We start from the raw sequence: 25254 nt of genomic DNA on the forward strand, positions 1-25254 counted from the left end.
AAGAATCGCAGGAGTTTGGGAGGCACTTCCGCATTCATTCTCATGGGGACATTTTCGTCTGTGTTTTCTGCTCCTGCTGCAGCATGTCTGCAGCCATTGAAGCTCTTTCTGCATTTACCTTCTCACCTGTCAGCCCTTTTTTTACCTTTTAACCTCTTTCTGCCCTGTTACTCTCCAACTTTTTGGCCTTTTCAGTCTTTTTTTCACCTTTTTAAGCTCATTCCGCCCTCTTACTCCACAGCCTTTCATATGTTTTCACCTTTTAACCTCTTCCAGGCCTCTTACTATACTGCTTGTCATCCTTTATTCACCTTTTTAGCCTCTTCCAGCCCTCTTAATCTACAGATTTTCATCCTTTATTTACCTTTTTAACCTCTTCCAGCCCTCTTACTCTACGGCTGTTCATATGTTTTTACCTTTTAACCTCTCCCAGGCCTCTTACTCTACTGCTTGTCATCCTTTATTCACCTTTTTATCCTCTTCCAGCCATCTTACTCTACAGCTTTTCATCCTTTATTTACCTTTTTAACCTCTTCCAGCCCTCGTACTTTATAGCTTTTCATCCTTTATTTACCTTTTTAACCTCTTCCAGCCCTCGTACTTTACAGCTTTTTATCCTTTATTTACCTTTTTAACCTCTTCCAGCCCTCGTACTTTATAGCTTTTCATCCTTTATTTACCTTTTTAACCTCTTCCAGCCCTCGTACTTTACAGCTTTTTATCCTTTATTTACCTTTTTAACCTCTTCCAGCCCTCTTACTCTACGGCTGTTCATATGTTTTTACCTTTTAACCTCTTCCAGGCCTCTTACTATACTGCTTGTCATCCTTTATTCACCTTTTTAACCTCTTCCAGCCCTCTTACTCTACGGCTGTTCATATGTTTTTACCTTTTAACCTCTTCCAGGCCTCTTACTATACTGCTTGTCATCCTTTATTCACCTTTTTAACCTCTTCCAGCCCTCTTACTCTACAGCTTTCATATGTTTTCACCTTTTTAACCTCTTCCAGCCCTCAAACTCTACAGCTTTTCAACCATTTTCACCTTTTTCGGTCCTCGTCAGCCTTTACCTTTTCACCTTTTTTGCCTTCTTTCATCATTTCAACATCTTCCTGACCCCTACTCTACACCTTTTCATATTTTTTCACCTTTTTAACGTCCTTCATCCCTCTTAACCAACAGCTTTTCATCCTTTTAATTCCTTTTTTACCTATTTAAGCTCTTTCGCCCTTTGACTTTTTTACATTGTCATCCTTTTTTCACCTTTTTAACCTCTTCCAGCCCTCTTAATCTACAGATTTTCATATTCTTTTCACCTTTCTAACCTCTTCCAGCCCTCTTACTCTACAGCTTTTCATGTTTTCACCTGTTGAACCTCTCCCAGCCCTCTTACTCTACAGCTTTTCATGTTTTCACCTGTTGAACCTCTCCCAGCCCTCTTACTCTACAGCTTTTCATGTTTTCACCTGTTGAACCTCTCCCAGCCGTATTACTCTACAGCTTTTCATATGTTTTCACCTTTTTAACTTCTTCCAGCGTCTTACTCTACAGCTTTTCATCCTTTATTCACCTTTTTAACCTCTTCCAGCCCTCTTACTTTACAGCTTTTCATATGTTTTCGCCTTTTCAACCTCTTCCAGCCCTTTCACTCTACAGCTTTTCATCCTTTTTCACCTTTTTCAACTTTTTTAGTCGTCCTCAGCCTTTAACTTTTCACCTTTTTTGCCTTCTTTCACCTTTTAAGCTCTTTCAGCCCTTTATTCTACAGCTTTTTAGCCTTTTTAGCTATTCATTTTTCTGCCTTTTTAACTCCTTCAAACATACAACTTCATGTTCAGCTCGAGAAACTGTTCAGCTATCAAAATGTTCAACTTTGTTAGCCCATTGAACCTATTACCTTTAAGCCTTCCTGCCTTACCAGCCCTTTTTAAATATTAATCTTTCTGCATTTTCAACTTTTTCATACATTCAGCTTTATATTCAGCTAGATAAACTGTTTTGCTGTCAAAATGTTCAAATTTGTTAGCCCATTAAACCTATTGCTTTTAAGCCTTTCTGCCTTTCCAGCTACTGGAAAATTCTGCTTTTTCTGCAGAATCCCAACCATTCAGCTTATAGTTTTGTGCATTTCTGGCAGTACGTTCAGCAGATTTCGCTTCAGTCTTCAGCATTCACACTGTATTTTCGCAGGAAATGCAAATTTTTCTAGTTATTATTCTTCTTCCGTACGTTTTTTGTCCGTTATCAACTCATTCAAACTTTGTCTGATTCAAACCATTCAAATATCAAAATGTTCAGCTTTTTAAGGACATTCCTGCTATTACTTTTGGCTTTTCTAACTATTATACTTTTGGAAATATTCAGCTTTTAATGCAAAATTTTCCCCATTCATTCTTATGGGGATTTTTTCAAATTTCATTCTGCTATAACTTCAGCATACCTTCAGCTATTTAAACCATTCAAACATTAAAATGTTCAGCTTTTTAAGCTCCTTCAGCCTTATAATTTTCAACTTTTCAACTTTTTAACTTTTTCAGCAATTCAGCTTTTTCAAAAAAAAATTTAACATTACAGCAAATGGGAAAATCTTCAAATCCTCTTCAAAACTCATCGCCTTTCAACCTCTTCTTGTTCCTCATACGTTGAGCGAGAGAAACCATTCAAACTTTAAATGAAGCACAAAACCTTGAACTATTGACACTGTATTCAGATTTTAAAAATCTTGTACGGTTTTGAAATGGTCGCAGTTTTAGTTTTAAGGATTTTAAGCCCGTCTTCTGAGTTTATAATGGGTGTGTATTGCGTGAGCTAGAGTGCGTGACATCACCAACTGCCGCACCCCAGAGTGACGAGCAGCACCGAAAACAGGATTTTTTTTTGCTTCAGCTTGATTAGGATCCCAAATCTTGTACTTGACATAGACAATATAGGCATATAAATGTAGGAAATCTTGTTGGCTTTCAGCTGATCATCTCATTTCAGCTGTAGGACTTACGGTTTTGGATTTAGAAGCCCAGGAGCGACAAGCACTCCTGAATGTTCCCCATAAGCGGCAATGTTAATTTTGGGCCAAAATTTCTGGAGGATCGCAGACGGTACATGTTTTGTCTCTCGCTACTGTGCCCTCATTATGCACTCTACAGAAATAAAAATAACATGGGTGCGTTCAGCAATGTCTCCTGTCACTCAACATACGTCATGTTTTGGCAATAACTATAACAGTTTTCTCAAGAATTGCAGGAGTTTGGGAGGCACTTCTGCATTCATTCCTTATGGGGACATTTTCGTCTGTGTTTCTGCTCCTGTTGCAGCATGTCTGCAGCCATTTGAAGCTCTTTCAGCATTTACCTTCTCACCTGTCAGCCCTTTTTTTTTTACCTTTTTAACCTCTTTCTGCCCTGTTACTCAACAACTTTTTGGCCTTTTCAGTCTTTTTTTCACCTTTTTAAGCTCATTCCGCCCTCTTACTCCACAGCCTTTCATATGTTTTCACCTTTTAACCTCTTCCAGGCCTCTTACCATACTGCTTGTCATCCTTTATTCACCTTTTTAACCTCTTCCAGCCCTCTTAATCTACAGATTTTAATATTCTTTTCACCTTTTTAACCTCTTCCAACTCTCTTACTCTACAGCTTTTCATATGTTTTCACCTTTTTAACCTCTTCCAGCCCTCTTAATCTACAGATTTTCATATTCTTTTCAACTTTTTAACATCTTCCAACCCTCTTACTCTGCATCTTTTTACCTTTTCATCCTTTTCTCACCTATTTGAGCTCATGCACCCTTAAACTTCTTTACCTTTTCATCCTTCTTTCACCTTTTTAACCTCTTCCAGCCCTCTTACTCTACATATTTTCATATTCTTTTCACCTTTTTAACCTCTTCCAACCCTCTTACTCTACATCTCTTTACCTGTTCATCCTTTTCTCACCTATTTGAGCTCTTACACCCTTGAACTTTTTAACCTTTTCATCCTTTTTTCATCTTTTTAACCTCTTCCAGCCCTCTTAATCTACAGATTTTAATATTCTTGTCACCTTTTTAACCTCTTCCAACCCTCTTACATCTTTTTACCTGTTCATCCTTTTCTCACCTATTTGAGCTCTTACACCCTTAAACCTTTTCACTTTTTCATTCTTTTTTCACCTGTTTAACCTCTTCAAGCCCTCTTACTCTACATCTTTTTACCTTACATCCTTTTCTCACCTATTTGAGCTCTTTTACCCTTAAACTTTTTTATCTTTTCATCCTTTTCTCACCTTTTTGACCTCTTCCAGCCCTCTTAATCTACAGATTTTAATATTCTTTTTACCTTTTTAACCTCTTCCAACCCTCTTACTCTACATCTTTTTACCTTTTCATCCTTTTTTCACCTTTTTAACCTCTTCCAGCCCTCTTACTCTACAGCTTTTCATCCGTTATTCACCTTTTTGACCTCTTCCAGCCCTCTTACTTTACAGCTTTTCACATGTTTTCACCTTTTTAACCTCTTCCAGCCCTCTTACTCTACAGCTTTTCACATGTTTTCACCTTTTTAACCTCTTCTAGCCCTCTTACTCTACAGCTTTTCATCCTTTTTCACATTTTTAAACTTTTTTGGTCCTCATCAGCCTTTAACTTTTCACCTTTTTGCCTTCTTTCACCTTTTTAAGCTCTTTCAGCCCTGTTACTCTACAGCTTTTTAGCCTTTTTAGATATTCATGTTTCTGCCTTTTCAACTCCTTCAAACATACAACTTCATGTTCAGCTAGAGAAACTGTTCAGCTATCAAAATGTTCAACTTTGTTAGCCCATTCAACCTATTACTTTTAAGCCTTTCTGCCTTTTCAGCTTCTGAAAAATTCTGCTTTTTCTGCAAATTCCCGACCATTCAACCTTATAGTTTTATGCATTTTTGGCAGTATGTTCAGCAGATTTCGCTTCAGTCTTCAGCATTCACACTGTATTTTCGTAGGAAATGCAAATGTTTCTAGTTGTTTTTGGATTTTGATTTATGTCAAGTGGCTGTAACACTTTAATTTCCCTTTGAGATTAATAAAGTAGTCTATCCATCAACCAGTGTCTCATATAACTGGCAGTTTCAAAAGTGGTATTTTTATTAGGCCCACTCTGTAGTAGCAGCTATATCTACATACATGTTAAGCTAATCATTTTGACTAATCACCATACTTTGGTTTTGTAGAAATTGCATTTTTGCTGTATCCTGTGCTGGTTAAAAATGACAAAAGTAATAATTCAGAGTAATGTTTCTCTGTTACTGTATTTGTTTATTATCCAAGTTTGTCTTTTGCATCCCTCGGGATCAACTCGTCTCCGTCCTCCTCACCCTCCGCCATCTTTCCATCAAGTAACGTAACTCACTGAAGCTAACCTGTCTGTGTTCTTGTGCAGCAGAGACGTTGTATGCAAGGATTAGTCCGTGGTGTCACCGTCATACGGAAGTGCTTCTGTCGGCTCCACATACACGGCCATGTGTGGCGGTGGCATCACGACTTATCCTTTCATTTCAGACCGCAGCAGAAAGCTCCGCTGCGCTGAACTTCAGAGGTGTTCATAAAAATGTAGCTTGTGTGGACGCTACCGCGCTACTTGGTCAATAAAAGAGCTAAGCTACTGAAAAGCTATTTCATTCAGAAAGTAGCGACGCTCCCACCACGCTACTGAGAAATGTAGTTACACTAGTAACGCCGCTACTTGTAGCGACGTTACTGCCCAACACTGCATGAATGCTATGCATGAACGTTTGTTGGTGCTCCAGTATAATCGGTACCCCTGAAACTCATCCAGTGAGAAACGTTCCGCGGTGCAAAAATTAGTGCGATTAAAATGCGTTAATTTTTTGTATAATTAATTAATCGTAATTAACGCGTTAAAGTCCCGGCCCTAATTATTATTATTATTATTATTAGTACTATGCGGGAGGGCCACTGTGACGCGTGAAAGCTGTCGAGCTCAAGTTACTGACAGATTCACAGAGGCACAGACATGTTGGACTGTTCTAGTATTTGTGTCATCATGTGATTTTACTGTGTATGGTTGGTTGTTAATATATTTTTTGTGAAATTATTGTCAATAATTGTTTTAAGATTATACTTTTATAGTGTTCAATAAAAGTGTATTTTCCTAAAGCCTGAGACACCTCATATGTAAGCTAGACACACATTTCCCTGCTCAGTACTGTGCACAAATATACTGTTCTGTACTGAAGCCTTAAGAGCCGCTCTGGTGCCGGCAGACACACAGAAACCCAGCAGGGTGCACTTTGTGCTTTGTGCTTTGCTTCTGCACGCAGGCGAACACTCACCTCCACTGCTACAACTCCATCCTGGGGAAACACTGCAGGGCTTCTGTATTTTCGTCTGTATTTTCTAACCCTAACCCTAACCCAAAGTTTTACTGAAGAACTACAAACATGTCTGTTCACTACAGGCTAACACACATCAGCCGGCCAATCATAGACCAGTAGACCATCACCACTTCTGCAGTACCTGTATATCCACCAGTCTCTCCTCCAACAGTCTCTGCTGACGCTTCGCTTTCCTCTTCAACTTCTTCTTCTTGTTCTTAGACAGCTTACCGGCCTACACACACACACACACACACACACACACACACACACACACACACACACACACAGAGGAAAGAGAGACATCACACCGTGAAGTTTCTACATCAGCACTATAACACTTGTTAAAGTGCTCTCACACACACACTGTGTTAGTGACACACTACACACACCTGTCTATACCTGACAGCACAGGTAGAGAAAACATACAGGTCATTCTATACCAACTCAGATTCTACCTGTGTGTGATAACTGTGTGGTACCTGTGTGTGGTACATGTTATGAACATATTAACCTTCGTTTTTAAACTCATTCACATATTTTATTTCACAATTTTAAACTTTTCTGAAGTTATTTCTGGCACGTTTCAACAGAAGCAGAAGTATTAAAGCAGTTCGACATCGTGGAGATCAAGTTTGATGATGTCAGTGATTTCAGTTTACATGATAGACTCATGTTAATTAATGCGTATTGTACCTTCTTTAAATAGAATAAACAAAAAAAAAAAAAAAGTAAGTTCAGAAAAGTTTGAAATTACGAAATTTTGTGTATTGAGCCAAAGATCTAAGATTAATATTCTGTCCACAGAAAAACAGGATGACATCATCTATATGCAACAAACTGTTACCAGCTGTGCACTGAGGCAGTGAGGCAGTGACAAACAGGCTCAACAGGTATCGAACAGATAGAAAACAGTTCTGTAACATCTTTGAATTTCTTATGTACCTGCAAAGAATATTAACAATTTCACATGAAGAAGTCTGTAATAAAATAATCATTGTTGGTTTACTCTCCATTAGTGAATCAGTGTCGAGTTGACAGAACTACATTAATACGACACAGAATCAACATCTGGTTCAACACAGTGAAAACTAGTGGAGCTGCTGATATTTGAAATTAAAAACTGATTTACTGTATTAAATGTGACAACTGTAAACATCCAGCAACAACTATTCAACACATTGTAAATGATCCTCAGTGTCTCTGATGTTCAGAACAATTTTCAACACAATCCGGTGTAAAATAAGACATTGGTGATGCCGACTATACACTGAATCACTGACACGATGGACTCCAGATCAAAAGTAAGTCAAAGTAAATCCTCAAACTGTAAAAGTGCCGCTGGAGGACGGAAGTCCATCAATTTTACAGAAGTCTGAACAAAAGAAAACCAACGACTGATGTGAAATCAAACCACCTGACCTGTTTTATTTAATTTTTTTCCATCAGCTCACAGCTTTTTTACTACAGGTTAAAGACACCTGACAAGTTCAGTAACCAATGAGGACACAGCAGGCATCACATCTGGAAACTTACCTGTAGATCCCTGGGAGCCATGCTAACTAGAGAGAGAGACACACAGAGGCAGACAGACAGGGAGAGAGAGAGAGAGACAGGAAGAAAACGTCAGAAATAGAAACAAAGAGACAAAGACAGACAAGAGACGGGTAAGAAAATCAGAAAGATAGAACACAGACAGATCTTGTCCATCTCAACAGAGTGGAAACCACAACCCTGACCCTAAAACACTGACCCTAAACCGCTGACCCTAAAACCCTGACCCTAAAACCCTGACCCTAAAACCCTGACCCTAAAACCCTGACCCTAAAACCCTGACCCTAAAACCCTGACCCTAAACCGCTGACCCTAAAACCCTGACCCTAAAACCCTGACCCTAAAACCCTGACCCTAAAACCCTGACCCTAAAACCCTGACCCTAAACCGCTGACCCTAAAACCCTGACCCTAAAACCCTGACCCTAAAACCCTGACACAGCTCCCAGTAACTCTGTTCAAGTCAAGTCACGACTGACGATCATTAACCAACAATTTAGGGATAAAGGGATATTCCGGTGTAAATTTAATCCATGGTTTACTGCAGTGTATTGTTGTCGTGCGGTCGTTTCTGAGGTTGATAAAACTCCGTAAATTAGCGGTCTGCTAACTTGATCCCTCGAGAGGGAGTCTAACACAGTTTCACAGTGATTTAGACCATGAATTAAACTTACACCGGAATATCCCTTTAACTCCTAATGATAGCCAACTAATGATCATTAATGATCATTAACGAACAAACTAATCATTACCAACTAATAATCGTTAACCAACAATTCGTGATCATTAAGTATTTGATCATTACATCACAGATCGATCTCACCACAGCTTTCTGATCACTGTTGATCAAACATATAAATCTACTTCCATTTTTCCATCACATCTGCTGGCCTGGTTCCGCTGGCCTGGTTCTACTCAGTTGGACTTGGCAGAGTTTTGCTTTTCCACCACAGCTGATCTACCTGCTTGAGGGTGAGTCATAAACCAGGGATGCTCGTCTCTTGATCCAAGAATCATCGCTAACAAAGTGCTTAGTCAGTTACAAGCACGTTTTTTTATTTCCTATAACTTCTCTTCACAATAAAAGCCCCCCAATATTCAGTCATTTAAAAGCTTTTACTATGAAGCATTACAGGAAAAGTTGTATTTCAGCAACAGAACAGGACTCCAGAACCAGCTGACGGTGAACCCGTGAACCAGCTGACGGTGAACCCGTGAACCAGCTGACGGTGAACCCGTGAACCAGCTGACGGTGAACCCGTGAACCAGCTGACGGTGAACCCGTGAACCAGCTGACGGTGAACCCGTGAACCAGCTGACGGTGAACCCGTGAACCAGCTGACGATGAACACGTGAACCAGCTGACGGTGAACATGTGAACCAGCTGACGGTGAACCCGTGAACCAGCTGACGGTGAACCCGTGAACCAGCTGACGGTGAACATGTGAACCAGCTGACGGTGAACCCGTGAACCAGCTGACGGTGAACCCGTGAACCAGCTGACGGTGAACCCGTGAACCAGCTGACGGTGAACATGTGAACCAGCTGACGGTGAACCCGTGAACCAGCTGACGTGAACCCGTGAACCAGCTGACGGTGAACCCGTGAACCAGCTGACGGTGAACCCGTGAACCAGCTGACGGTGAACCCGTGAACCAGCTGACGGTGAACCCGTGAACCAGCTGACGGTGAACATGTGAACCAGCTGACGGTGAACCCGTGAACCAGCTGACGGTGAACCCGTGAACCAGCTGACGGTGAACCCGTGAACCAGCTGACGGTGAACCCGTGAACCAGCTGACGGTGAACCCGTGAACCAGCTGACGGTGAACACGTGAACCAGCTGACGGTGAACCCGTGAACCAGCTGACGGTGAACCCGTGAACCAGCTGACGGTGAACATGTGAACCAGCTGACGGTGAACCCGTGAACCAGCTGACGGTGAACCCGTGAACCAGCTGACGGTGAACATGTGAACCAGCTGACGGTGAACACGTGAACCAGCTGACGGTGAACATGTGAACCAGTGAAACACAGCAGTGTTAAGTCCTGAAAGCTGAACACACTGACTATAAAAACCTCCTTTTCTCAGGCTTCCTGCACAGACATGAGTTCAGTATCGATTTTAGGGGGGGACGGGTGCTTGTTATGGGTTAGCTACAGTCTCGAAACGAAACTGTGGCCAACTTGGAGGCAGAGCGGCCATGGTTTGGACCTGCTCCGGACCTGCTCCGGTATGGCTCGGCTCAACATGGCGCAGTAAAACTGCTGATGGAAAAGCGGCTCGGTTTGACTCGGAGCGGCCAAGTGCTGGTGGAAAACTGATCAGACATTTAATATCACATCTGGTTTCTCTCTCGTCCCTCTGACCAATCATACGGCTCGCTCCTCACCTGATGACCCGGAGGGGGGTGGGGCCCCAGCCCTCTGCCAGATGGTCGCCTCAGCCGCCAGTCTCCTGATGTAAATCTCATCGACGTCCAATAAGATGTTCTCTGGTTTGATGTCAGTGTGGATGATCTTACACTTTGTGTGGAGGTAGTCGAGTCCCTGCAGCACCTGCAAGAGCACAGACAAGTCAGCGCCAACAAGTCCGAGTCTACACTTAACTGCAGGTCACAACAAAATTCCCTGTCTGTGTATACAGGAATGTGTGTGTGTGTGTGTGTGTGTGTGTGTGTGTGTGTGTATTACCTGTCTGATGATGGTCTTGACGCAGACCAGAGGAAGTCCCATATAGTTCGACTTTATGATCCATTTTAACAACTGATGACCCAAAACCTCCAGAACCATACAGACATCTGAGAGAGGCTGAGGAAACTAGAGACAGGTTGGCGGGTAGACAGACAGGTAGACAGACAGACAGACAGGCAGACAGGCAGACAGGCAGGCAGGCAGACAGACAGGTAGACAGACAGACAGGTAGACAGACAGACAGACAGGCAGACAGGCAGACAGGTAGACAGGTAGACAGACAGACAGACAGGCAGACAGACAGACAGACAGGTAGACAGGACAGGTAGACAGACAGACAGACAGACAGACAGGCAGGCAGGCAGACAGGCAGACAGACAGACAGACAGACAGACAGGTAGACAGACAGACAGGTAGACAGACAGACAGGTAGACAGACAGACAGACAGGTAGACAGGCAGACAGACAGGCAGGCAGGCAGACAGACAGACAGACAGACAGGCAGACAGGCAGACAGGTAGACAGACAGACAGACAGACAGGCAGGCAGACAGACAGGCAGACAGGCAGACAGGTAGACAGACAGACAGACAGGCAGGCAGGCAGACAGACAGGCAGACAGACAGGCAGACAGACAGGCAGACAGACAGACAGACAGGCAGACAGACAGACAGACAGACAGACAGGCAGACAGGTAGACAGACAGACAGACAGGCAGGCAGGCAGACAGACAGGCAGACAGACAGGCAGACAGACAGGCAGACAGACAGACAGACAGGCAGACAGACAGGCAGGCAGGCAGACAGACAGACAGGCAGACAGACAGACAGACAGGCAGACAGACAGACAGGCAGGCAGACAGACAGCTGATAGTGAAGGATACGGACTCCGTTGACTCCAGAGATCTTGAAGTCGTCAATCAGTTGGACGACAGTTTCTCTGTAGGGGTCAGACGGGTCACTGTCTCTCACCTGAACACAAACAGATTAGTTAGGTTGGTTCTGAAGATCTGCTTTAAACAAGATCACCATGTTGTAGACGTGGGAGACCCACAAGAGATTCAGAACTAGACTTCATTGTAATTTCTTCAACAAAAGCTCCTAGTCTGCAATCACCTTTTTTTTTTCTCTGGCCTTTCATGGCTTTATTGATAGTACAGCTGAAGAGGTGATAGGAAACAGGGAGAGAGAGAGGGGGAGTGACACGTAGCAAAGGGACCCGGGCCGGGAGTCGAACCCAGGTCCGCTGCAGCGAGGACACAGCCTCTGCACATGGGACGCTGCTCTACCAACTGGGCTAAACGACGCCCCTGCTATCAGCTTTTTAATATCAGTCTTATCAATTGTTTACAGCTCTGTAGCAAATGGTCCATGTCCTGGTACCGGTCCATTGCCTGTCTGCGTCAGGCAGGCTCAGAACCTGGAGCTGCAGATAAAATCTGAGTGTGTAAATGAGACTTACACATCGCAGCAGTTTGATCTCGTCCAGAGCCGTCTCTGTGTAATGTGGAGCACTCTTGACCACTTTCAACGCCACAAAACGCTTTTTCCTGAACACAGACGGATCAATGTGAGCCAACAGAACAGTAACAGAATCTGATAATCATAATAAAAGACACTGATAGAAGTGTGTCATACTGCAGGTCCCAGCAGAGCCAGACTGTAGAGAAATGTCCCCAGCCCAGTTTTCTGACCACATGGTACCTCCCGTTGAACAGATCACCGATCGTCACTGGGTAGTAACCACCTGGAACACGAACAGAACAAACTGTAGAGAACACAGCCGGTACCAGGAGATACTACAAATATCGCTGTGAGAACACAGGTACAGTCGATGTTTCAGAAAGCTGTCCAAAAAACACACCTCACCTTCAGGATTGTGTCACCTGCGGATCAATTGTTAAAACAGCAGGTGAGCTTGTTAATTATGTAGACAATCAAAACCAACATGCACCGAACGGCATCGCAACAACCAGACACATAGTGTGTAAATAAGAACCAGCGAATATTAATCAATAATCAATGCTGATCAATCAACCTGCATCTTCCTCGTCTCACCTTTGCAGTAATCTGAGGGGTCTTCCTGCTCTTCATCGTCAGAGCCAAGCAGCTGTGGAGGAGGCGGGGTTAACTCCGGATGGGGCGGGGGCATAGTTGGAGGAGGTGGGGTCAGCTGAGGGGTGGCTGATGACATCATTGGAAGCAGACCAATGGGAGGGGGTAAAGAGTCGAGGGAGCAGGGGACAGAGGCGGTAGAGGCGCAGAGGTGGGAGGAGACACTGGAGGTGAAGGTCATGGAGGTCAATAAGAAGGGGTCAGGGTGGGAGGGGCTTAATGGAGGGCTGGGAGGAGCTTTGTCAGGTTGCTGGGCAGAAACTGGCAGTAATCCAGAGGCATTGTGGGTAATATTGTGTGGTATGGCTGGAGGGGATTCAAAGTGATCGGATTGACCATCAGGAAGACTGATACTTTGAAGAGTTCTGTGAGCCAATCTGGAGGAATTCTGGGTAATATTTAGGTAAACATTTGGCGGTGATTGTCTGGGACTGTGGGCTGGATGGTGAGATGTGGTGACAGGTGATTGGTTAATAATCTGAGGAGTCACTTGTACTGTCTGGGTTGGATGGGGCAGCGGGGCAGACTGGAGGGTACTTTCAGGAGGTACCAGGACGGCTACAGGTAAATCTGCTGCATCTAGATCGGGCGGTGTGGTGTCGGGGGTCTTCTGAGGAGGAGGGGGTGAGGGCGGTGGGGAGGGTTCAGACGGTGACGTGGTGGTCTGGAGGTGTGTCTGACAGGGCGCTGTAGTGGAGTCATGAAGGTTGTCGGTACATGGTCCTGATGATGGAGGGGATGGCGTTTCAGGACTATTGGGGGGGGGCAGCCGGGCGGGGTGGTGGGCGCTGTTGTTGGCGTTCAGACTCTGAAGGTCACACGGATCATCAGGCCTGAAACACGGGGACACAAGATGACATCACACCAAGCTCACTCAGTAATTGGTCAGCTGTCTGGAGGTGAGAAAGTGGGCGTGGTTTTAACTTTTCAGTTAACTCCCTTTTTTCATTCTTCCATTTCTGTCACTTAACATGAGCAGCTGACTTCAACGGATCAATCGATCGAAAGCGTTAAAAAATCAGCATCACGTGAAGTTATCTGAGTATTTAAACCTCCGGCTGTCGGACCGTCTTCAGTGTGGACGTTTGTTCATCCTCCTTCTGACGACGGTGAACCTGAACCTAAAGTTACTGTGATGTCTCACCGACGTCACTAGCCCCATTCACACTGGAGAAGAAGCATAAAAGCTGCAGCCGCGGTTCGCCAATTCTCCGCCGATGGTGATTCACACAGAGCGAAGCATCTTCACCTTAAAGACGAACCACCGTGAATTCACACAGAAAGTCAGCGCTGCGGCTCCTAAAGAGGCGTGACGGTACACGTCATGATGATGACGTTCAACGTGTTCCCTCGTGTCCTCGGGGCCGGAGCAAAATTTCACCCTTCGCCGCCTCCGAGAGATTCACACTGACGGAGGCGGGGAATTAAAGCTGCACCCAAAAGCCAGTGTGAATGAGGCTACTGTAACTTTACTGGCTAAAAGTTGAACCTGGCTAACTTCTGTGGCAACGCAGTTCATTGGCCAATCAGGTAGGAGACCTGTACAACACACCGTGTGTGCGTGTGTGTGTGTGCGTGTGTGTGTGTGTTACGATGGGTTGTTTTAGGTCTGAACACCTGGTGATGTCATTCTGACAACGTACACAGTCAGGTGTGTTTTTGCATCAAACAGCCAACATGGATCATATATCTGTGACAGACAGACACACACACACACACACACACACACACACACACACACACACACACACATCAGTCTATTTCAGTGCAGCTCAGGCAACAATGTCTGTGACTCAGAGATGTCATGGAGCAGCTGTGTGTGTCTGTGTGTGTGTGTGTGTCTGTGTGTGTGTGTGTGTCTGTGTGTGTGTGTGTGTCTGTGTGTGTGTGTGTGTCTGTGTGTGTGTGTGTTGCTGGATCATGATTCAGTCTCTGGTTCTATTATTGGAGCTGACTCTCTCCGGGCTGAGCACCAAACCTGTTTCTGTCAGCAAACACCAAAACAGTTTCCACAACCTCTGTTTCCTGGTTCAATAATAATAATAATAATAATAATAATAATAATAATAATAATAATATCAATTCATCAAATATATTAAATCCAATAAAAACTAAAACATCTCAAATGTGTCGCTGTTTATACCAAACTAACAGCGAAGGCGCTGACTCATCTTCGTGTCTCTCGTCTCCTTTATTCTGATATATAATGATATAGTGATGAAATGGTAGAGTGCATACCTCAGCCTTCAACTGATCCAATATCACACTGAACCTGTTTCCATTTTCCAACATTCCAGGATCATCTCTTTATCTGGATCAGGGTGCCGACACCACACCGCACGGTGGAGGTAGAGATTCTGTATGGTGAGCATTGGACCGGTTCTGTAAGCCGTGGTACTGAAAGAGGTGGTTCTAGTAATATTACGACAGTCTGAACACACCGTGGCGGTTCTAGACCAGTTTTAATAAGGGGGCCAGGTTGGGGCCGGCTTTTTTGTAAGGGGGCACATACAACCCGGATTGTGATTGGGTAGTAAACTGCTGAGACACTTTCTTTCTGCCTTTCCCTTCAGAACAAAATCATTGCAAGAAATCTGTCATTGTGTTATTGATGCAGACTCCCTGTCAGGGGGCCACAGGGGGGTCCAGACTCAGAGTCACGGGGGCACTGGCCCCTGTTGCCCCCCCCAGAACCGCCCCTGCGCTAGATTCAGCTCTCCCTGATGCCTCATCAATCACTGTATTAGTTCTTAGTAATCACTTATATCTGGTTCTGATCCGTGAACAGCAGTGTAGCAACTAGACCTGCACAGCTAAAGATAATGTTATCAAACCAAGTACAACATCCACAGAACCCAGAACCCAGAACCCAGAACCAAGTCCTGGATGGAAGAAACACTGAAGAACTGATGCAGAGACGATCGTTAGATCGATATCTGTCAGAATCATCACACACACACACACACACACACACACACACACATTTAAATATAGGCTCGGGATGTGTGTGTGTGCGTGTGTGTGTGTGTGTGTGTGTGTGTGTGTGTGTGCGTGTGCGTGCGTCTCACCGGTTCTCCTCTGGTCGAACTCTCCGGTGTTTTTTGCCTCTCCGTCGGTGTTTCTTGCTGGTGGAGGCGGTGTTTCCACTTCCGGCACCGACCGCTGCTGACAGGACGACAGTCAAGGGTCAGAACCCGTCTCAGAACCCGTCTCAGAACCCGTCTGCGGCTCACAGCTCGGCTTACACTGTTTACTGATTTGTTCCACATTAACTCTGGACTCCAGAACACCGAGGGTCCACTGAGACCTACAAACCTTACTGGGCTTCATTCCAGACCAGACATCATCACAGATCACACAACACTGTAAAAACCAGAACCACCACCAGAACCACCACCAGAACCACCAACAACACATTCACACAAACTTCCTTGACAGCACCGAACTGGACCTGTTCGAACAGGCTGAGCTCAGCTGATGTTCAGATTGCTGAATGGAGTCTGGCTGAAGCAGAACCTCCTCTCGGTGCCAGCAGCAGTCACAGACTGGTACCGTTAGCTACCGCTAGCTAGTTTAGCATGTTAGCCCTGCAATCACTGAATGGAGACACGAGCTGCACCGATAACACTGACAGCTGAATCGGAACACTGGCCCGGCTCAGGGCTACTTTACCTATCAGCATCCTGGCTCCCGGTCCTCAAACCGAACCGGGTCGGAGCGATCCTGGTCGGCTGAGTTGACGGTATTCTGGAGCTAACTCGTAAGCCTCCGTTACCCGCCGCAACTTCACCAGGAATCGGCCGTTAAACCCAGAGAAGGTGGGCCTGAGGATGTTCAGATGGTTCCGAACCTGGTCCAGGTCAGAACAGGTCAGTGCGGAGCAGCGTGGTGTCAATTAGCCTGTTAGCTTCGTTCGATAACAGCTGACGGTCTGTTAGCTCTGTTAGCCCGGTTAGCTCTGTTAGCCCGGGTAGCTCCGGCTGCAGATTAGCGGCTTTCACTGCAGTTCGCCCCTGTCTGTACCGGGTCAGCACCGGGTCAGCACCGGGTCTGTCTCGCGTCCACGCTTATTCTGGGTGTGTTTTCTCTGCTGCTTCAGTCCGACCGTTCATGGTCTCAACAGCTGCTTGCAGGGTGACACCAGACACCGGTGTTTGCGCATGCGCAGTGACCGGCCACGCTGAGACTGGACCCAAACTGGGCACAGTGGCGGATCTCCAGAATTGACAGACGGTGGGGGGTTCTCTTCTGTTACATGACTCACTGTGGACGTGTGACCGTTCAGTTAATGAGACAACAGTCAGAGTTAAAGCTGCAGTCTGGAGTTCTGAGAGAAAAGTGGACTGAGCCAGAACATTTGACTGATACAGCTTCCAGGTCAGTTCTTCCTCCTCTCTGCCTTCTAAGCCCCTCCCACAGAGGAGCCTGCTGTGCACCAGCGGGCTTGTAACCATGGTAACAGAGGAAGCCAAGATGGTGCCTTCAAAATAACAACAACAACATGAGACCTGATTGTTCGATTTCTGATCAATACAACTAAATTACAATGACGAGTGCCTCCTGCAGATCACTGCAGATATCCAGAGTAACAATCAATTTCCCTCACATCGCTGTAGACGAGTTACCAGGTGATCATTCAGGTGATCATCATCACCATGCTGCTGGAAAAACCAGCATAGACCAGCATATGTTGTGTTTAGGTGCTGGGTGCTGGTCACCAGCATGATGTGTCTCAACTTATTTCATATTGCAGTATGAGGAGGAGTGAAGTCAGCTGTGAAAGTCCAACACAGCACACAGAGTCAGTGAGGTCGTCACAGGACACCAAGTTTATTGAACTCAAGCTTCAAACCTGCAAGATTTTGGGCTCGTTTGAGGAAACCTGAAACAAAAAACTGCACGAAATATACAAAATATAAATACAACACTTTGTTTTTTGCTCCCATTTCTCTCACAAGTTGAAGTTCACAATTTTATGATGTTTTTCTTTTTTATGTGCACAAAATAATTCTTCTTCTTTCAGATTTTGAGCAGCATTTGTTAAAATCCAATAAGATAAGCCGTCCACCTGACAGGTGTGGCAGATCAACATGCTGATTGAACAGGACTCAGGCACAGGTCCGGTGGTGCTGGTGCTGGTGCTGGTCACCAGCTTCATCAGCAACATCACCAGCAAGACTATGCTGGTAGGCCAGCATAATTAATGGGACCTTGCTGGTGGACCAGCTTCATCATGCTGGTCCACCACCTAAACCAGCACCAAACCAGCACTAACCAGCATAGACCAGCATGGAAATCATGCTGGTCTATGCTGGTTTTTCCAGCAGGGCATGCTGCCTCTCTGAAGCATGACTAACATTATTTCTCTAAACCAGTTCAACCACTTCAGAGCGTCCTGAACACAAACTGACGTTATAACTGCCCGGTCACATGAAGGACACTTTTACTAACCAGCAGCCATAAAGACAAAGCTAAACACCGGAGTTCATAAACAAGATAAAAAGCTAGATTTAGCAACAAGCTACGTAGCTCGACTGCAACATCGTATAGCGATATGAGCTATTGTGAGTATTACTGTGACCGCCACCATCTCAGCCTTGTGGTTAAAACATAGAGTGAAACATATATCCAGCAGGTTCTTACTTGTCCAGCAGAAAAGTCCTGACAGATCCTGCAGCTCCTCCACCTCTGAAATGACGCTCTGATATTTATCCTAGTTTTCTCTCTGGCTCGGTCCAATTCTTTGTTTTTACTCTGCTTTTCTTCATCAGTCTTCTTATTTCTTCTCTGTGATGTGGGCGATGGTGGGGCATGTTTCTGCTCTATTGTTGTTGTCTGTTCTCCTGCATTGTTTACAGTTTGAACTTGAACGTATCTGACCAGATGAGAGCAGACACTGCACCTGCCATGGGGAGGGGGGCTTGCCAGAGTGATTGACACTTCTCAGACACGCCCCTTGGCTCTGATTGGTTGATCAGGAGCGGTGGATTCTTCCAAATCAAATTACAGCCACTGGGTGGAGCCACGGACAGCTGAGCTTTATCTGATTCTTCTGTCAGATCATAATGACAAGTTAAGCAAATATAACAAAAACAATAGTTACAGACTACAACTTTAACGTGACGTCGTCGTTCTCTCTGATGTGTGTAGAAAAAAGGTAGGTAAGTTAAACTAACTGTGATCTGGACTCAGAGCAGCAGCTGACATACAGAACTGAACATCAAATACATTCGACAGTCGTTCAGGTAAATGGAGAACAGGTAAACAGGTGGGTCGGTGCTGGATACTGCACAGTATGCATGTTTAGTGTCAGTATGGCAGCAGTGCAACGTGACAGCTCTGGTCTTCAAAACACACAGTTCTACAGCCTGATCACCTTCAGGATGAAGTTGGTTCTGCTGGTTCTGGACCAGATGCTGCGACACCGGAAGGTTTCAGGATGTCCGGGGCCCAAACATCATAACGTGTTTGCACCAGCGAGTGTCGAAGTTTCTCTGACCAGAGTTCTTGAATGAAATCATCATCAGGCAGAGAACTGTTAAAATTATAACTTTATTTTTACATAATAAAAACTGTGTTTGGCCTCCTGCCTCTTACAATAAAAACACATTTCCATTGCAGACCGACTCGTCTTCTTCTTCATCATCATCATCATCATCATCATCATCAGACAGGTATTTACAGGCACATTTACACTGTTAGCAAACTGTACACCGTCAGCAGGAACGCTGCATTACAACTGATCCTGGATGCTTTTATACAAACCCTTTAAGTTTTTATTCCCTTGTAGAAAAAAACGATTCAGTAACAAACATAGCTCGACCAATCAGAGCTGAGAATTTGTTTCACCGTGTCCCAGATTAGAAAACTGTACAGAGATCAGGAGGTCAAAGGTCAGAGCTTCTTCCTCCATTTACATACATCATCAGTGACACAGCAGAGTCGAACTCCGCCTCTCACCTTTATTTCAAAAACAAAACAAACACTGCCCGAAGAAGCACCAGAAATCTTCATCATCATCGTCATCGTCATCATCATCATCATCACATGCATGCAGAAGTCTAATCTGATTAGAGAACTACAACTACGGGTCAAACACAGGCTCAGAAAACACACAAGGCAAAAAACACTGAGGAAACGTTCAGATCAAACAGCAATAATCAGAAATATTAGAAGACAAAGAAGAAAAGATGAGTCAGCAGGAACATCATTCACCAAACGTCTCCATTTAGAATAAAACCTGTCAGTTCAACTGCAGCAGAAATGACAGCTGACAGTTTGAAGATTATTGCCTGATTCAGTCTCACTTAGAGTCCATTTACACTGAATAACATACAGCAAGAGTCCAGGGAGTAACCTGTCAGGACAAACAGCCACTCTGACAATGATCATTGCTGTATTTTACATCACAGGGTGACGTCCACACTGTCAGTTCAGATATCTGGATTATGTGCTTGCTGTTGGCTGTCAAAGGTTTGTTCCTATAAACAGCATCATTATGAAGTACAGCACGCAGGAAGCATCTCAGTGTTTACACACCTGACTCAGCTGATGTGACGCTACATGTAGCACTTAGCATGCTTGCAGGTTGTAGCTGTTCATTCAATGATTTTAAGTGGTTTAGTTAGCATAATACTTTTAACACAAGGTTAAACAAAGAGCTGTCATATAGACAACCACAGACAGCTAGTCTTAAAGAACTACCACATTTTACAACTGTGTAATTTCAGACATTTGCCAGCAACAAACAGCTGGTAAAGAACAGCCAGCATACATTTCAAAAAGCTAGTATATGATGTCATGCTAACAAGCAGGCTGTGCGTAGCTGTCTTTGTTCAAGGATATCGCACACCAACATCCTGTCAGTAACATTTTAAGCTGTTTGTAACTAGCACAACATTCTGTACAAACACCTAGAGTATCTGTCATGCTAGCTAGCATAGTAGCTGCAAACATGTTATGACCTCTTTCCATTTTTAATTTGACAGATAATTCTTGACACAACAGCAGATTACACAACAAACTCTACTCTGGTGCGTGAGTGAGCAGCTGAGACTTATTTTCAACCTAGCATGATGTTATGCAAGTTGTTCTGCATTATAGCACATGTTAGCTGTTGGCATGTAGGCCTCTGTATATGTAGTGATACTGTTAGGGTTCAGTCATATGTACATAAGTCGCTGTTGTTTTCCCTCCATGGTCCAGAGTTAAAGATTTAAATTCATGTATCTTCCCATGATGCACTGGGCCTCTTGATCAATATGGCTGCTGTCAGAACAGACAGACAGCGCCACCTAGCTGCAAGAGTGAAGGCACAGCTGGGATAAATAGGTTTAAATAGGACTTACAGTATGTACACATAATAAGTTAGTAACTAGCTAACACACACACACACAGACACACAGACACACACACACAGACACACACACAGATTGTTTTATCTTCTTTCAGCTCTTTTCTCTGTCAGCAGCTTCACTTTCATGATAAACTTGATTTTCAGTGTGATTCTAGTTTCTCTCTGTGTTCGTTCATTTCAGGACCCCGTCACAAAAAAATGGATTCCTTCATCCAGTGTTTAAGATGCTACGTAGCATGTTAGCTACCTTGCAAAGGCAGCCGTTCAGGCAGCCATTTTTTCCTGTCGACGACCAATAGAAGGCCGTCCTGACAGAGCTCAGCTACGAGTGTCCAAAATGGATGAAGCTAACGTAGCTAACTAGCTTTGTGTCAGTGTAATGAATCCTCTTTGGTTGGAGCAGGTTGGCTTCATTCTTGAATAAACAGACAGTGACTCCTGCTAATACGAGCTCTGAAGTCACCTCGTCACTCTGATCTCAGAGCAGCTGAGCCGGCTCACATTCACCTGCACACTGGGATCAACGTGGCGAGTTGTCTCCCAATGGTCTGTTTGATGTCCTGACTGGATTGTGGAGGCGGAGCCAAATGCAACCAGACAGGTATGAAGGTGGAGTCGATGTCGTCATAACTATAAAAATGTACCTGATTCAAAAAGGAACCCGTGCGTGGTGCTACCTGAACCTGAGAGCTCTGAGACGAGAGCAACGAGGAACCAAAGGAAGGACTGTCAGACCTGATCTAAGAGAGACTTGATCCAAGGTCATCCAAGTGGTACCACTTGGTTACCGGACCAGGATCAGAATGGTCTCTGGGTTCAGGAACTGACTGGACCTGTGGAGTTCTGAAGACCTTCTCGTGTCGACATTTTAAAAAAACAATTTCAGACTCAATGTCAGCAGATGGAATGACATCATCAGTACGGTCTCTCATCTGCTGCGTGCTGATTGGCTGATGACAACATTCAGCATGATGTCGTCTTCAATGCACTGGGATCTATAGAAATCCGAGGACCCGGTGAGTCAATCTGGACTGGACCTGGCACTGAGGAAGACTTGGAACAGGTGTGGGACGGGTCAGGTCCAGAGGTTTACCTGGACCTGATTATTGCTTCAGTTCAGTGAAACTTTAAAGCTCCTGGGTCAGGGTGCAGAGTTCTGCTGGTTTCAGTAGAAAGGCGATAAAAAGCATCCAGCATGTCTGAGATCAGCAGTCAATAATCAATAATCAATACATGTGATCAGAATACAAACTATTCAAATTGTGCTTTCTGACTCCACACAGGCAACAGAGCAGCAGGGAACTCTGAGAAATGTAGTGCAAGGCAGCAGGTGACGATCATGTTCCCTGATCTGATTGGTTAGATTGTCGTTCCTGAAGTCGGGTTGGTCTAGAACCAGGTCCAGGTCTGAACCGGGTCTGAACCGGGTCTGGACTGGGTCTTGACTGGGTCTGAACTAGGTTCAGTTCAGGATTAGGTCTAGTTTGACTGCTGCAGAGTTAAGGAACCTCAAGAACTCCTGAGTCGGACTATAAAAACCACACACACACACACACACACACACACACACACACGCACACACACACACACACACACACACAGCAGGAAGACAGTTAACAGCAGTCTCATGGTTTCAGTCTCTCTGAGCTGCTGAAGATGTTCAACAGCAGGCATCCTCCTCATCATCCTCCTCTTCATCCTCCTCATCCTCCTCATCCTCCTCTTCCTCAGCAGGGGTCAGAGTGACCTCTGGGTCACGGGGTCAGAGGTCATCAGAGGTCAGTGACCTTGTTTTCCACCAGGGCGGCGACCTGCTGCAACCTGTAGGCCAACTGCATCTTCTGACCTGAACTGTCCTCCTCCAGGGACATGATGATCTGACAGACAGGTGAGAGACAGACAGGTGTCAGCAGTCTGTAGTTTGAAGAACAATATTAACGAGGTAAAAACACAAACTGAGAAAGAACTGAATAAACAATAAATAATAAATAATAAACCAGAGTTTGTTTGTTTAGTTTATTAAGAAACATGAGCATCTTTCATTCCTTATCAGAGTCAGTCAGTGTGTTTATATGACACTCAAGAAAACTTAATTACTGTGTTAGTGTGACTATGATGGGATGTTTAAGATGCATGTATACATCTTAGTCTGACTAAAATCAGACCGGATCGGATTTCTCATAGTCGGATTAAAACACCCAGATTATTGATTGATAGTCTCATTACTCCTGCATGTATACGTTCCATCAGATCGGATCAGATTTTGTGTTCTGCGCAGGCTCGAGATTTCTTTCCCAGAGCAGTGAGTTGGAAGTAGAAGGACGGCAGCGTCTTTCCTCCGAAATCATCGCAAGAAAGAGAGAAAGAGCGCCGTTGTGCATCTAGTGTGTGTAATTATCATGTTCACCATATATGAAGTGTACAAAGATGGAGCTTCGTCTCGCTCTTCGTACGCCATCTTTCTTGAATGTGGAGGCAGTTTGTTGTTGCTGGTGACGTAAAGAGGTCAGCCGGAGGTGTTTCTGTTACCACTAGTTGAAATGGGTACAGCGCCACCTAGCGTACCGGGTATGACATGCTCCGGACAATAATCACATTTTCTCACCGGCATGTTTACTCGGACAGTTGCAGTTGTCTGATTGAGAACTATGGCTGTAATCTGACTCAGCTGTGCATGTAAACGTACTGAGTGTGTGTGTGTGTGTGTGTGTGTTACCTGGTCATAATATTTGTTGATGTACTTGTAGAGTTCATGAAGAGCAACAAGACTGTTCATCTCTGAAGCAAAACTCTGCAGACAGACAGGTCAGAGAGACAGACAGGTCAGAGAGACAGACAGGTCAGAGAGACAGACAGGTTTGTAGATATTTCAGCAGTCTGGTTTGTGTTGTGTTCACTGACCCCGGATAGTTCAGTCAGAGTTGAGTTCATCTCCTGATAACAGCCTGATGCAGCGCTGTGGATATCACTGTAATACCTACACGCACACACACACACACACACACACACACACACACACACACACTGTAGTAAATCAGTAAAGTGTTGCTATGGTAACAGGGATAAGGGACAGGAAGCTGTCTCACCTCTCCACCAGCTGTTTGTATCGGGGGATCTCTCTGGCGTACAGCAGCTTGTTTACAGGAGAGTCCTGATTGGGCAGAAAGTCACATGACCAGCTCACACGCAGTTAAAACCACAGATGCCTCACTCAGGGGCCGTCCACACGAAAATGCTCTTTTGCGAAAACGCACATCTATTGCATCGTTTTGGCCGACCGTCCACACGGATCCTGAAAACCCACTTTTTTGAAAACGGGTCTCAGGGTGGAAAAATCCGAAAAATGCAGCCTCCCGTTCTCATGTGGACAGCGAATCTGGTTACTTTCCAAGACGATGACACCATCGCCCCACCCCGCGACCTCTAGCCTCTGACCTCTGAACCCCGCCACGTCTCATAACAACAACAACAATGGCGGACTACATGCTCGTGTTCGTGCTGCAGGAGATATTGAGCCTTTCTTCCTCTCCTTGTAGTCGAGTGTGAGTCGCAGCAGCAGTTCGACCTCATTAACGGTCCACATGAACGATTCTGGTTTCCTTGCACTCGCCATTTAAGTCTTCTTCTTGTTGTGTTCGGATTCACCGTCTAGTGTCTGTTTGTATACAGAGCGCAAACTTAATGCGCACGCTCCGTGTCTTCTTCTCCGTTTTTGGTTATTTTCAAGCGCCCCCTATAGGCTGGAATATGAACTACAGCATTTTGAATCGTTTTCAGTGGATCCGTGTGGACGCAAATATTCTTGAAACGATGTCAAGAAAGACAGAGGAAAAAAAGATCGTTTTGGTACGTGTGGACAAGGCCTCAATGTATACATGTCTATGGTTAATACTGCCACAGACAGGCAGGCAGCTGAGAGACAGACAGGTAGAGAGACAAAACCAAAGACAGGCAGACAGACAGACAGGTCGTACCCGTCCCACTTTGTGCTCGGAGGTGGTGCAGGAGTCGATGAAGGTCTGGGCGATGACAGACAGGACGGCGTCGATGCTGTCGCTCACCTGAACGTCCAGAACAAACTGAGGATTCTTCAGAATGTTCACCCAGAACCTGAGAGGGAGACTGCAGAGAGACAAACAGGTAAGACACACAGACAGGCTGCAGGGACAGACAGGTGTCTAGGTGTGTTCTT

At 44.8% G+C, this 25254-nt stretch overlaps 2 protein-coding genes across 2 annotated transcripts in view; both read right to left on the reverse strand.

The window, feature by feature from the left end:
* srpk3 (SRSF protein kinase 3) overlaps window positions 1–17088 on the reverse strand; it is a 22259-nt gene extending 5171 nt beyond the window's left edge. The window contains exons 1-11 of the mRNA XM_030424150.1: window positions 16379–17088; window positions 15775–15871; window positions 12650–13539; window positions 12230–12338; window positions 12054–12141; window positions 11476–11563; window positions 10594–10700; window positions 10293–10458; window positions 7883–7908; window positions 6475–6581; window positions 5935–5960 (exon numbers count right to left, since the gene is read on the reverse strand). Coding sequence (XP_030280010.1) covers window positions 5935–5960; window positions 6475–6581; window positions 7883–7908; window positions 10293–10458; window positions 10594–10700; window positions 11476–11563; window positions 12054–12141; window positions 12230–12338; window positions 12650–13539; window positions 15775–15871; window positions 16379–16388 — 1714 coding nt within the window. The 5' untranslated portion in view covers window positions 16389–17088. The remainder of the gene's footprint in view (window positions 1–5934; window positions 5961–6474; window positions 6582–7882; window positions 7909–10292; window positions 10459–10593; window positions 10701–11475; window positions 11564–12053; window positions 12142–12229; window positions 12339–12649; window positions 13540–15774; window positions 15872–16378) is intronic.
* A 2151-nt stretch (window positions 17089–19239) lies between these two features.
* LOC115585348 (plexin-B1-like) overlaps window positions 19240–25254 on the reverse strand; it is a 46694-nt gene continuing 40679 nt past the window's right edge. Inside the window, 5 exon segments of the mRNA XM_030423657.1 lie at window positions 19240–22939; window positions 23779–23853; window positions 23964–24039; window positions 24149–24213; window positions 25037–25184. Of these exon segments, the coding sequence (XP_030279517.1) occupies window positions 22835–22939; window positions 23779–23853; window positions 23964–24039; window positions 24149–24213; window positions 25037–25184 (469 nt within the window). The 3' untranslated portion in view covers window positions 19240–22834.

Source organism: Sparus aurata, chromosome 7, assembly GCF_900880675.1.
Source record: "Sparus aurata chromosome 7, fSpaAur1.1, whole genome shotgun sequence".
Taxonomy (NCBI): domain Eukaryota; kingdom Metazoa; phylum Chordata; class Actinopteri; order Spariformes; family Sparidae; genus Sparus; species Sparus aurata.